This window comes from Carcharhinus amblyrhynchos, chromosome 27 (genome assembly GCF_965287045.1).
Source record: "Carcharhinus amblyrhynchos chromosome 27, sCarAmb.v2.hapA, whole genome shotgun sequence".
Taxonomy (NCBI): Eukaryota; Metazoa; Chordata; class Chondrichthyes; order Carcharhiniformes; family Carcharhinidae; genus Carcharhinus; species Carcharhinus amblyrhynchos.
Window position 1 is genome coordinate 26,114,815 of NC_137350.1, and position 14,286 is coordinate 26,129,100.

The 14,286-nt window shown below is 43.4% G+C and overlaps 1 protein-coding gene across 1 annotated transcript in view; it reads right to left on the bottom strand.

Moving 5' to 3' along the window:
• rnd2 (Rho family GTPase 2) overlaps positions 1-14,286 on the bottom strand; it is a 77,094-nt gene that overhangs the window by 22,534 nt on the left and 40,274 nt on the right. Inside the window, exon 3 of the mRNA XM_080213480.1 lies at positions 243-352. Coding sequence (XP_080069606.1) covers positions 243-352 — 110 coding nt within the window. The remainder of the gene's footprint in view (positions 1-242; positions 353-14,286) is intronic.

Here is a 14,286-nt window from a genome sequence, read left to right on the forward strand (position 1 = left end):
AAGATTTGTAGTCAAGCGATAATACCACTAAGCCATCACCTCCCCATGCACAGAAGATACACTACTTTAACTGGTGAAAAATAGCACAGACAGAAGTTTTATCCTGGTGAGCAAATTAAGTTTGTTAAACTGAACGCACAAGGTAATTCCTGCCCTCCAGCTGCGCCTCATTCTTTTCCTTTCAAATAGACACACACCCGACTTACTTACTTCCTTAAAAATGCTCAGAGACAGACACCAACCTTCTTTAAAACGCTGTCGAGAGTCTCCGGACGACTGATGTCAAAACAGATTAGCACAGCATCCGAGTCAGGGTAGGCTAGCGGGCGAACGTTGTCATAATATGCTGATCCTGGAAGGAAAGGAAGAAAGATGTCAGAATGAGATGTATAAGGAGAGTCATTTTACACGCCTTGTGAGAGTGCCTGTCAGGGCTAAACAATAGGCAGTTTCTTTTTTAAAAGAAGCACAGTTAAAGTGAACATAATTTTTGCACCAGGTCAGAGATCAGCAAAACAAGATCACCCAACGTATCTTTTGCCAGAATGCTTGGATTAGGAAATCCATAAAGTAGGAGGTGAATGGCTGATTGGATTATATATTTCGGTGGCTACAACCAACTAGTTATGGAGGGAAATGAGTTTGATTTTGATACAGTGTTATTAAAAAGAAATAAAATTCACATTGGGTGGTATTTTATGCTCGCCCCCATTGCTGAGCTGGGAAACGGGAAGAGCATTTAAATCAGGCAGAAGGTTAGCGGCAGGGACTCCACCACGTTCCTGCCTCTACCCCAGTTAGTCTGCGCTAGGGAGACTCATGGTTGGGCCTTTCTGCCCTGCTGCCAATTGAGGTCCTTGAGTAGGTAATTAATGCCCGATTAATCCCATTGTAGCAGGTATTAACTCAACAGCAAACAGCCAAGCCACCATACAGGGAGCACTACTGCAGCACAGTGGCACACTGCCTAGCACTGCCACCTCACAACACCAGGGACCCAGGTTCGATTCCCGGATTGAGTCACTATCTGTGCAGAGTCTGCACCTTCTCCCCATGTCTGGTTGGGTTCCCTCCGGGTGCTCCAGTTTCCTCCCAGAGTCCGAAAGATGGGCTGGTTAGATGCATTGGCTCATGCTAAATTCTCCCTCACCCTCCCGCCATTGCCACCAAACCCAATTTCTCATCCCCCGAAACCCCCATCCCCGTGTCCAGGAATGCAGTGAAGATCCTGGACCACCTATGGGCGTCTTTCCACTAGCAGTCAGTGCCTCTCTGGTAGCGCTATTGAGCAAAAGAGCTGCCATTCAGTGATGGACGAACAGGTCTTGAGATGTGGCACTTCCTGTCCTGGGATCTTTGATCCCATGGAGACAAAGATACAAAACACCGACATGTGAATTAGGAACAGGAGTAGGCCACTTAGCCCATCAATTCTGCTCCTCCATTCAATAAGATCATGACTGATCTGATTGTAACCTCAATCCCACAATCCTGCTAACTTTGATAACCTTTTGTTAGTGATTAATCTGTCTAGCTCTGCCTTAAAAAAAATTCAAAGATTCTGTTTTCACTACCTTTTGAGTTCCAGAAATTCATGATCCTCTTCTGCCTGAAGTGAGCAAATCCTTTATTTTTAAACAGTGACCCCTGGTTCTATATTGTCTGAAAAAAGAAAACGTCCTCTCCATATCCAACCTGTCAATCCCCTCAGGGTCTTAAAAATTTTTGATCAAGTCTCCTGTTATTCTTCTAAACTCCAGTGGATGCAAACCTAACCTCGCCAATCTTACCTCAAAAGACAACCTGACCATTCTTTGTATTAGTTTGGTAAACCTTCCCTGAACTGCTTCTATTTGCTTCAATAAGAAGGCCAATAGTGTACATAGTACTACAGATGTGATCTCACTAATGACCTGTTCAATAGAAGCATAACCTCCCTACTTGTGTAATCGATTCCTCTCACAAACAAGAACATTCTATTAGCTTTTCTATTTACTTGTTGTACCTCGATACTAGTCTTTTGTATTTCATGTACTAGGACACCCAGATCCCTCTGCACCTCAGTGCTTTGCAATTACTTACCATTTTGATAACAAACTTCCTTTACATTCTCCCTGCCAAAATAACAATTGCACATTTGTTCACATTATACGTTTTTGCCTCAGGGATGTTACAGTCTTTGCCTGTTTAATAATGAATTTTTTGTCTCCACAGGCATTTAAGTCCAGCAAGGGGCATGCATGCGGCAGGTTGTAGTGGGCTGCTCTTGGACGTTGCTTCGGGAGTTGCCTATTGCTTCATGTCGTTAGTGTGCTTAAACTGGACCATCTCGAGGGCAACATGACAGCTCAGAGACTATCTCTGTTGCTGTGCGGACACATGGATTTGGGCCTGTGTCTGTGGGAGTTTGCACGTTCTCCCCGTGGTTGCGTGGGTTTCCTCCGGGTGCTCCGGTTTCCTCCCACATCCCAAAGATGTGCTTTTAGGCTGATTGATTGATTGGGTAACAAATTGTCCCCATATTGGACCTCCCTGATCCTCCTACATTAGGCGTAGACTAAAATCATGAATAGGTCACTGAGACAGTGGGACGGCGGCGCGGGCTCGTTGGGCCGAAGGGCCTGTTTCCCGTGCTGTGTTGTTCTTTGTTCTTTGTATACGCCAGTTGCCAGATTTTTGCCCACTCACTTAGCATATGTCACTTTGTAGCCTTCTTATATCCTCTTCACAATTTACTTTCCCACCTCTTTTTATATCATCAGCAAATTTAGCAACTACACCTTCATCCAAGTCATTTTGAGAAATTGTAAAAAGCTGAGGCCCCACCATTGACCCCTTTGGCATACCACTCATTACATCATGGTGCACTAGTGACCTCTCAATGGCCAGAATGCCCTGTAATACAGGTCTTTCACTGGCTCTCCAGTCAGTGGCCAAGACCCCTGTTGCCTCCATAATTCTTCCCCCATTAAATGAGCTTTCTCTTTTTCAAAGAAATATTGATCAATATCCTTTAACATCACAGTAACTACAGCCAAAGATCAAATACCCACCGAGACTACTAAGAACTTTAATTAGACAACCATAACATTTTTTGATAATTAAAACATCAGGATTTTCCTTTGCCTATAATTGTTGTTCAAATTACACTTCAAAAATGTCAGAGGCAGATAAAAGTCTATCAAAGGCAATCCCTAGTCTAGAGGGTTGAAACTGGCAATATTTTCTTAGATTTCCACCTATAAATTATCAGGAATTGGGAACAAAATATAAGACACCTTTGTTGAATTTTCCACCAACTTGTACTTGACTGGGAAAACCAGTGCTCACTGTAACAACTCGAACAATAACAGCTTGCATCGGACTATGCAGTTACTCTCAGTAATGAGCACAAATTTATCAGCTATCATTTGTGGCCTATAAATTTCATAATCATATCTCTCTAATTAGCCATAGATACTAAAGACAACTGTAAGGCTACTAATTTCTGACTTTAGCTACCAAAGCAAATAAATGCCCGAGACAGAAAATGACTTTGACATGAAACGTCACTGTAGCAATTGGTCTCCAGCTACACACACAAACTCATCCAGTAGACATGAAGCAGTTGCAATAAAAGGCCAGTTCACCCTTCACAATAGTGAGGTGATGGATTCAAAAGCATAATTAGAGTTTACATTTGGCAGTTCCTTCCAACTGTGTCAAGCGTGCAAGAGTTTGGGCATTGAAGAGATGAAACATAGAAACTAGAAGCAGGAGTAGGCCATTCGGCCCCTTGAGCCTTTTCCACCATTCATTATGATCATGGCTGATCATCAAATTCAATATCCTGATACCCCCTCAAACTACGACCCGTCGTTCTGCATTCTCCTACCATTGGGAACATTCTTTCTGAATTTACCCTGTCTAACATTGTTAGAATTTTATAAGTTCCTATGAGATTCCCTCTCACTCATAAGAACATAAGAACATAAGAAATAGGAGCAGGAGTAGGCCATCTAGCCCTTCAAGCCTGCCCCGCCATTCAATAAGATCATGGCTGATCTGTCGTGGCTCAGTTCCACATTCCCGCCCTCTCCCCTTAACCCTTAATCCTTCTAAACTCCAGTGAATGTAATCCCAACTGATTTAGTCTCTCCTCACAGGAGTCATCCCAGGAATCAGCTTAGTAAACTTTCACTATACTCCCTCTATAGCAAGGACATCCTTCTTCAGATAAAGACACCAAAACTGAACAATACTCCAGGTGTGGCTTCGCAATTTCCCTATACAATTGCAGCAAAACATCCCTGTCCCTGTATTCAAGTCCTCTCACTATGAAGGCAAAACATACCATTTGCCTTTTTACTGCCTGCGCGCTTACTTTCATAGAATCCTACAGTGCAAAAGGAGGCCATTGGGCCCATCAAGTCTGCTTCAACTACAATCTCACCCAGGCCTTATCCCCACAACCCCATGCATTTACCCTAGCTAGTCCCCCTGACATTAAGGGGCAACTTAGCATAGCCAATCCACCTAACCCGCACATCTTTGGACTTTGGGAGAAAACCAGAGGAAACCCATGCAGACACGGGGAGAATGTGCAAACTCCACACAGACAGTGACCCAAGCTGGGGATTGAACCCCGATCTCTAGCACTGTGAGGCAGCAGTGCTAACCACTGGGCCACCGTACTGTTCTTTCAGCATGAGGACACCAAGGTCTCTTTGAGAATCCACCTCTCTCAATTTACAGCCTGCAAAATGAATTGAACATTATTTTTGTACTTGTGCTTTGTGGATTTCTATCAAAGCTTCTTTCCATCAGCGCAGAGCTATAGCAGTTATTTTCATTGAAATACATGGCTGGGATTTTGTGGTTCTACTCACCACGGCACCGGATATTCCCATGTGAAATCAACAGACCTCTGCTGGTCTGTCAAAACTTTCTGGGAAAATCCTTTTTTACAGTCTGCAATTCTATAAGAGTGGGGGAATAGGACTGGATGGATTGGTCAACAGACATGATGTGGAGATGCCAGCATTGGACTTGGGTAAACACAGTAAGAAGTCTCACAACACCAGCTTAAAGTCCAACAGGTATATTTGATAGTAAATGCCACAAGCTTTTGGAACACTGTTCACTTACCTGATGAAGGAACAGCGTTCTGAAAGCTTGTGGCGTTTACTATCAAATAAACCTGTTGGGCTTTAACCTGGTGTTGTGAGACTTCTTACTTGGTCGACAGACAACAGGAAGGGACACGGCGAACGTGCAAACTCCACGCTGACAGTGACCCAAGCTGGGAATCGAACCCAGGTCCCTAGCGCTGTGAGGCAGCAGTGCTAACCGCTGTGACACCGTGCCTGAAGCAAGCAATCAGGAAGGCAAATGCCATGTTGGCCTTCATTGCAAGAGGATTGGAGTACAAGAATAAACAAGCCATGCTCCAATTGTACAAGGTTTTCGTGAGACCACATCTGGAGTTGTGTGTGCAGTTTTGTTCTCCACATTTAAGAAGGGAAATACTTGATCTGGAGGCAGTATAGTTGAATTGTTCATTAAATTGGTCTCTGTCATGAGGGGATTGTCCTATGATGAGAGGCTGAGAACGCTGGTCTTATATTCTCTGGAGTTAAGAATGAGAAACAATCTCAATGAAATCTACAGAACATGAAGGGACGCGATTGTTTCCGCTGGCCGGGGAATTGAAAACATATGGACACATTCTCAGGAAAAGGGGCCAATTATTTAGAACTGAGATGAGGAGAAATTCTTCCCTCAAAGCACTGTGAATCCTTGGAATTCTGTACCCCAGAGGGTTATGGATGCTTAATCATTGAATATATTCAAAGCTGGGACATACAGATTTTTGATCTCTCAAGCAACTCAGGGATATGGGGAGGGGATGGGAAAATGGAATTGAGGTCCAAGGTCAGATCGTATTAAATTGAGGGGCAGGCTTGAAGAGCCACATGGTCTACTCCTGCTCCTATTTCTTGTGTGGACTTCTTCCGTGTGTTAATGACTTCAAACTCGGGGACTATTGTTGGAATTTTACACCCTTCCTGGGCATGGATTGACAAGTGGGGGGGGGCATGTAAAATTGGACGCTATGGTACTGGTGTAAAGTCTATCCATTACCTACAAGAATTTTGCCAGCAGCCAATTCTATGGTTTACCAGGCTGATTCCTGGCGTGGCTGATCTGTCATTAGAGGAGGGACTAAGTCGGTTAGGATTGTATTCACTGGAGTTTAGAAGAGTGAGATGGGATCTCAGAAACATTTGAAATTCCAACAGGGTTAGACAGGGTAGATTCCACAATAAATGGATAATTCCTCTAGTGAATGCCAAATGTCAAGGTCGGGATGTAGGGGTGGGTGAGGGACATGGTGCCTCCCATTCCGTCACCACACCAAAGTAGTCCCCTGCCCTACCAACGCCAGTACTCCCCAACCAGTCCCTAGCCTCTTCGCCTGGGCTGGCTAGCCTGGCCCCAGTGAGACCCCAGACTGATATTTACCCGGGCCCCATGCTGCTCCTCCTCCTTTGGACTGCCTGCAATCCCAGCAGTGGCCACCAGTGGCAATACTGGGCTAAGAGAGCTGCCGGCCATTTAATTGGCCAGCAGCTCTCAAGAGGTGGCACCTGCCCTCCTGAAAGCCCACCTCAGGACAATTAATGATCGCACGGACGTTAAACAGCTGCAAGGCAAACTGTCCAAACTCCTAATCCCATTGCTGCCAGAATTGATCTGAGTTTTTGGGGAGGCACAGTTGCACAGGGGTTAGCACTGCTGCCTCAGTTAGGGGCCTGGGTTCAATTCCAGCCTCGGGTCACTGTCTATGTGGAGTTTGCACATTCTCCCCATGTCTGCATGGGGTTCCTCCAGGTGCTGCAGTTTCCTCCCATGGTCCAAAGGTGTGCAGGTTAGGTTGATTGATAAATTGCCCCTTAGTGTAAGGGGGTCTAGGACCGTAAAAATGTGGGATTACGGGGTTGGGACCTAGGTGGGATTGTTGTCGGTGCAGGCTCGATGGGCCAAATGGCCTCCTTCTGCAATGTGGATTCTATGATTCTATGGTTTTGACTTTTCAGATGTTCATGACAATCTTCTCTGAACAATATTTTCTGCTTTCATTTCAAGCGTTTTCACCTTGACAAATATTCACTACTCGATTCTGGCTAATGTAGATAAGTACTGGGGATTTTCAAGCTGTGATTGTGACACAGCATTAATCCATCTGACAGTTCGAGCCCTGGTCACACTCCAAATGTCACACTTTGGTGTAAAACAGTAAATCACAATCAACAACCTTCAAAAAAATGTACAAACAAGCAAAATAAACCAGCCATTTCCTGGAGATTTTTACCTGACCTTGGGAGGTATCTGGTCTCTCCTTCATCAAGGAGCCAAACACCATAAGAACACAAGACCATAAAACATAGAAACAGAATTAGGCCACTCGGCCCATCGAGTCTGCTCCGCCATTCAATCATGGCTGATATTTTTCTCATTCCCATTCTCCTGCCCTTTCTGCATAAGCCCTGATCCCCTTATTAATCAAGAACCTATCTATGACCAAAACCTTGGTCATCTGCAGAAACTTCGAATAGTGACTACATTTGACATCAGCTCAGGATCTATGTAGATTGCTTGCTTTTTGGGAATAGAGGGACAATGACGTTCATAGAATTCCTATAAGGCAGAAAGAGGCCACTTGGCCCATCAAGCCTGCACTGACCACAATCCTAACCCAGGCCCCATCCCCACATATTTACCCTAGCTAGTCCCCCTGACACTAAGAGGCAAATTAGCATGGCCAATCTACTTAACCCACACTTCTTTGGACTGTGGGAGGAAACTGGAGGAAACACTCGCAGACACGGCGAGAATCGGTAAACTCCACACAGACAGTGGCCCAAGGCGGGAATCAAACCCAGAACTCTGGCGCTCTGAGGCAGCAGTGCTAACCACTGTGCCACCGAGTCTGCTCTGATTCTCCGACGGAGCATCTTACCAATGCACCACGCCTCCCACATTTACCCTGCTAATCTGCCTAACATCTTGGGACACTTAATGGCTAATCCACCTGACCTGCACATCCTTAGCAAGGGATAAAGCATATCGCTACCCAAATGCCACAACCAAGCCACCGAGACTGACTATCAGTGTACAATACCACAGCGGCTCAACTGCTATTCAGCCTGTTTATTGTTTGGAAAATGGATGGATTATGTTTTCCTCTTAAATTGAATAGCAGAATGAAACAATGCATAAAGCCACACAGGGTGCCAGGTGTAGTCACAGCATTGAACCAGGGAGGATTATTTTACTTTCTGCTGCAGGTGAGAAGGATAGACATTCCTCCCTAGTCACAAAACAAAACAGCAAAAAGACGACAAGCCAGTTAGCTGAGATGACCGCATTTTCTGCTCCACCCGTTGTCACGCTAGGTCTATTTTTGTGGTTCACAGCCCAATTCTTAACTAGGTCTCCTTCTCCTCACGTATACATAAAACGGAGAATGTGTTCATTTGTTTGTTTTAAACCAATGGCACCAAACAAAGACGGATTTGCATTCATTTAGCGCCTCTCATGATTACTGGATGCCACAAAGTCTTTTCTAACCAATGAAGTTCTTCTTCTAAATGTACTCACTGTTCTAATACTGGAAACCCCACAGCCATTTGTGCACAGCAAGCTCCCACTAACAGCAATGCGATAATGTTATGCAGTTTTTTCATAGAATCCCTACAGAGTAGGAGGAAGGCATTCAGCCCATCGGGTCTGCACCGACCATAATCCCATCCAGAGCCTGTCCCTGTAGCCCTACATATTTACCCTGCTAATCCCCCTAACACTAAGGGGTGATTAAGCATGGCCAATCCACCCAACCTGCTCAAATTTGGACTGTGTGAGGAAACCAGAGCACCCGGAGGGAACCCACGTAGATACGGGGAGAACGTGCAAAGTCAACACAGACAGTCACCCCAAGGCCGGAATTGAACCTGGGTCCCCGGTGCAGCAAGGCAGCAGTGCTAACCACTGTGCCACCATGGTGGTGTTGATTGAGAGATAAGCATTCACCAAATTGTCAAGGGGAACACTCATGTTCTTCCACGAAATGGCATTGTGGGATTTTTGATGTCCGACTGAAGGGTTTAATGCCTCACCCAAAAGGTGGCAGTAACAACAGGGCCATATTCTCTCAGTGCTGCCCTGGAAAGGCAACCTGGTTTTTTTTGTGTGCTCGATTCCTGGAGTTAGACTTCAATCCTGACTCAGAAGGCATAATTTCTAAAACAGAGTCACGGAGACCCTTTAATTCTGTGAGAGGCTGATAGCTTTTAGTAGAATTGGAGCCAATTAAGCAAACAGACCAAGGAATAACAGATTTCAACACAAATCTAAGTGTGAAACTTTGTAACATTGAAATAATTATATTAAAGAAAACAAATTTGCATTTACATGTGCATTTACATTTGCACGTGTTTCATGATATTAGGACATCTTAAAGTTATACAAATCTAATGTAGTGTTTTCATCTTCTTGCGTAGAGGCATCACTGATCCAAGGCTAACACCAAAATATGTAAGGAAGTAGTATTAGGGTGGCACAGTGGTTAGCACTGCTATCTCACAGCACCAGAGTCCCCGGTTCAATTCTGGCCTTGGGTGACTGTCTGTGTGGAGTTTGCACGTTCTCCCTATGGGTTTCGTCCAGATGCTCCAGTTTTCTCCCACAGTCCAAAGATGTGCAGGTCAGGTGGATTAGCCATGCTATAATTGCCCCTTACTGTCCCAAGATGTGTAAGGTAGATGGATTAGCCATGGGAAATGCACAGGGTTATGAGGATAGGGCGGAGTGGAGGGCCAGGGCCTCTTTGGAAAAGATGGTGAAGACTTGATGGGCCAAATGGCCTCTTTCCACATTTTGGCTCTGTTGGAAGCCAGTATTATCAATAACATCTTGCTGAATTCAAAATTACATTCACAACTCTCCTGTCATCAACCCATCCAAAACAATATCTCCTCAGCTAACAACTGATACCAAAACTTAGATGGGTTATATCAATTTCTTGTCGTGAGCTTTAATCTTCCTTCTACTTGCACAAGTCAGAAAATAGAAAGTTTTTTTTACCATATGGGATCCTGCACAAAGATGATAACTTTACCTGACACCATTAAAACTGCTGGAATGCATTTTCTCTCAGAAATGAAGAGGAAAAGCTATGTGTTATTCTTTCAGGTTACTTCTGACAATCTCTGGGGAGCCTGTAGCACAAAGGCCAGCTTCAAATGACCTGCCATTTACAGAGAATTATTGGATATTGGAAAACCTCTTCATGCCACAAATCTTATTCTGGGATTTGACACACATCTTGCTGCGCAAGCTAAACACATGGATCACTTCGGCACAGAAATATGACACTCGAGAATGTTGCTGGTGTTGGAACAACTAAATCGACAGCGCTGAAGCCCACCTTTGACGTGCGTGCCTATCTTTAGGCAAGTTATGAAATCAGTGAGATGACATGTCACCACTGCCTTGCACATCTTTCTCAGCTACCTACCCAACTGCATTACACAGGCCAGGGTTTATTTCTTTTATTCCGTTGCCATATGCCCATCCATGGGCTGCAGAGTTAGGAAATAGTTGAATTGAACAACTAGTCAACTCAGAAGGTTTAGAGGTGGATAAAAGCAAATTACTGTGGGTGCTGGAATCTGAAACCAGAAGAGAAAATGCTGCAAAATCTCAGCAGGTCTGGCAGCATCTGTAAGGAGAGAAAAGAGCTGATGTTTCAAGTCCAGATGACCCTTTGTCAAAGGGTTAGAAACGGCTTACCTTAGCGTATTTGGTAAATCAGATAATATTGTAAAATATGTGAATGACAGTATGGATTTATTAACTTTGACGTGCTTTGTCGCCATATAGATTTTCGCCTTTACAAGAGTCAGGTTGCTGGAAACTGTAGAGATTCCTTGGTGTATAATCCTAAAAATACTGCAGTCTAATAAACTGTCACATGGTGATTCAGAACCTGAATATTTGCTGAGAAGTGAGACATATTGTTGAAGCTTCTCATCTTGCTCTCAACAGGACAAATGCAGGAATGTCAAATTTCTCACAATCACTATGATTTGTAGGAGACATAAGGTGCTGATTTAATGGCAAGACAATGCCTAGATCAGGGAGATAAATTATGAACCTGGATGCTTCTCCTGTTTCCCCCATCACCCCTTACCTGCCCCCCACAACCTTTGGGTGCCCAAAATTGGAAACCATCTCTTTTTTAAGCAAAACCTCTTGGCTTTTGTATGCTACACCTCTATTTTTAAAACCCAGGTTTCAGTATGATGCAATTTATAACCATTGCCTTGGCAGACAATTCAACATAATTTGGTCATTCATATCATGCAGCCAATATCACTTCACCAAACTTGTCCCTATGTAATAACCAGACAGGAACATCCAAAAGACTTGAACTTCACAAGTATTACAAACAACAAGCCCATGCACAAATGAGAATATCTTGAACTAACAGTGATATATTCTGTTGACAAAAAGCGCCTGGTTTTACTTACAAGTTTAAAATTGGCAAAATCTCCCAATAAATGAGCACCAACTAATTCCCCTGCAGTAACCTTTTATTCTATCCACATCTAAGGGCCCCTATCCGCATATCCAGGAGTGGCATGGTGACAGAGTGGTTATCACTGCTGACTCACAGCACCAGGGACCTGGGTACAATTCCCAGCTTGGGTCACTGTCTATGTGGAGTTTGTACGTTCTCCCCATGTCCATGTATGTTTCCTCCAGGTGCTCCAGTTTCCTCCCACAGTCCAAAGATGTGTGGGTTAGGTGGATTGGTCTTGCTGAATTGCCCGTTAGTGTCAGGGGGACTAGCTAGGGTAAATGCATGGGATTATGGGGATAGGACCTGGGTGGGATTGTGATCGGTACAGACTCGATGGGCTGAATGGCCTCCTTCTGCACTGTAGGGATTCAACGGGCTTTGGAGATATTTATTTTCTCATGTTTAATTGAAATGAACCACACTTACAAATGCCCTAACATGTACAGCATACATATAATAGGAAGGTAAAGCACTATAGATTCTGGGAACCTGAAATACAAACAGAAACTGCTGGAAATGCTCAGCAGGCTAGGCAGCATTTATGAAGAGAGAAACAGTCAATTTTTCAAGTCTACCATTCATTCCCAATGCCTCCATGGTCACACCCACAAGAAATAACCTATTTTACATGCAAGTGCCAGTTCGAATGAAAAAAATAATTCAGCAAAGAGTCAAATAATTGAACTGGAAGTATAGTTGCTGAGAAAATTCCATGCAGATCATAGAATCCCTACAGTGCAGAGTGAGGTCATTTGGCCCTTCAGTCCTGCACCAACAACAATCCCACCCACATATTTACCCTGACAATCCCCTGCCAATCAACCTAACCTGCACATCTTTGGAGTGTGGGAGGAAACTGGAGCACCCAGAGGAAACCCAGGCAGGCACAGGGAGAACATGCAAACTCCACACAGACACTGACCACAGGTTGGAATTGAACCTGGATCCCTGGCGCTGTGAGGCAGCAGTGCTAACCACCGCGCCCACCCCCTAAGCATAATCGATCATTAAGGTGTACAGCATGAACTCCTGACATCGCTTCAGTAACACATCCCTCTTTTCAGCAATAAAATTCTCACAGTGGTATCCGAAGCCAACCATGTAAAAGATAAGGAAATGCAGATACGAATGTGAGTAGGGTACAGACTGGCACCAATGGTTGTACAATGCCAGAATATACACACTTATGGACAATCAGAATGACATTATAAATCATTACAGTTTCAAGTCCATGGCTAAATTGGATGATTCGCTAGGATGTGGCCAAGAATTCAGACATGGTGAAGGACAAAGATTAACTACACAGCAGCAGGCAACATTAGATGCGTCTAATCTGCTGCTTTGGTTTTGTTCTCCAGTAGAATTGTTTCCATTTTAAAAAAACACCGATTAAAGCAGAAATAGTGATTTTTTTTTAAATGCAAGTGTCAAACTTCACCAATTTTTCCACCACCTATGATACATGGGACTGGCTAGTGGAGCTTCTGAGTGGAATGAAAGCCTGGGTGAATACAAAAAAGGCTAATGAGTTCTTAGATACCAATGCAGGAATAAAGGAAATCAAAGCTGAGAGATAGGGACATTGTGATCAATGTATGTAAAAGAATTAATTAGTTCCACCAGCAAAACAAAGGGAAAATAGTTTTTCAGAAAATTGCATTTCCACTTGAAATTTAGAATCCTTTTTGCAAAATTATTAATTGGGACCATTAGGTTAGTATCTGATGTCCCTACATCAGTAAGGGCAAGAGGTCTAAGGATTTAAATAGACTGAACTAACTCAAAATGGCTGAATTTGAGCCTTACTTTCTGAAACACAATCAGGGATCCCTACAACTACTTTGAGTGAAAAGATTAAGGAATGTCATTGTGTTCAATGCGGTTTTAAGTTTTACTTAATAACTAGCATCAGAATTTATCAAAAGCAATATAGGTTGCAGAAATGAACCACAAGATTAAAAGAAAATCCTTAATTATTCAACAGATAAACAAATGCTTTAGACTCACAGAATCATAGAATCCCTACAGTGCAGAATAAGGCCATTTGGCCCATTGAGCCTGCACTGACACCAATCCCATCCAGGCCCTATCTGATGTATTTACCCGACTAGTCCATCTGACGCTAAGGGAAAATTTAACATGGCCTCTCAGCCTTACCCGCATGTCTTTGGACTGTGGGAAGAAACCTGAGCACCCAGAGGAAACCCACGCAGACACAGGGAGAATGTGCAAACTCCACACAGACAGTTACCAAAAGCCATGCCAACGAAGATCAAGTCCATCAATATCTGAGGTTAAAAATGTCTGAGAAGTAATCGACAGGTCTTTAAATCATTTTATTTATTATAAATCCATCGATACTTCCAGTAGAGAGAAATTTGAGCATATCTACAGTCTTTAAATGAGTTCAAATCTCTCCACTAAAAGACATTTACACTTCAGTGTTAATGGGTTTAAATTAAATTAAATAATTTAATAATAAATTATTTTAATACATATTATAGATTTTCTGCTGTAAGATTGGAGAGGAGAAGGAATATTAACACACCAAGTATTAATACAGTAGCAGTTTTTATCTGATCTTGTTTATAATTGTATGAATTTACAATGATGCCTGATTGTATACTTGTAAGGTGCTGTTAGGTTATAAATTAATGTCG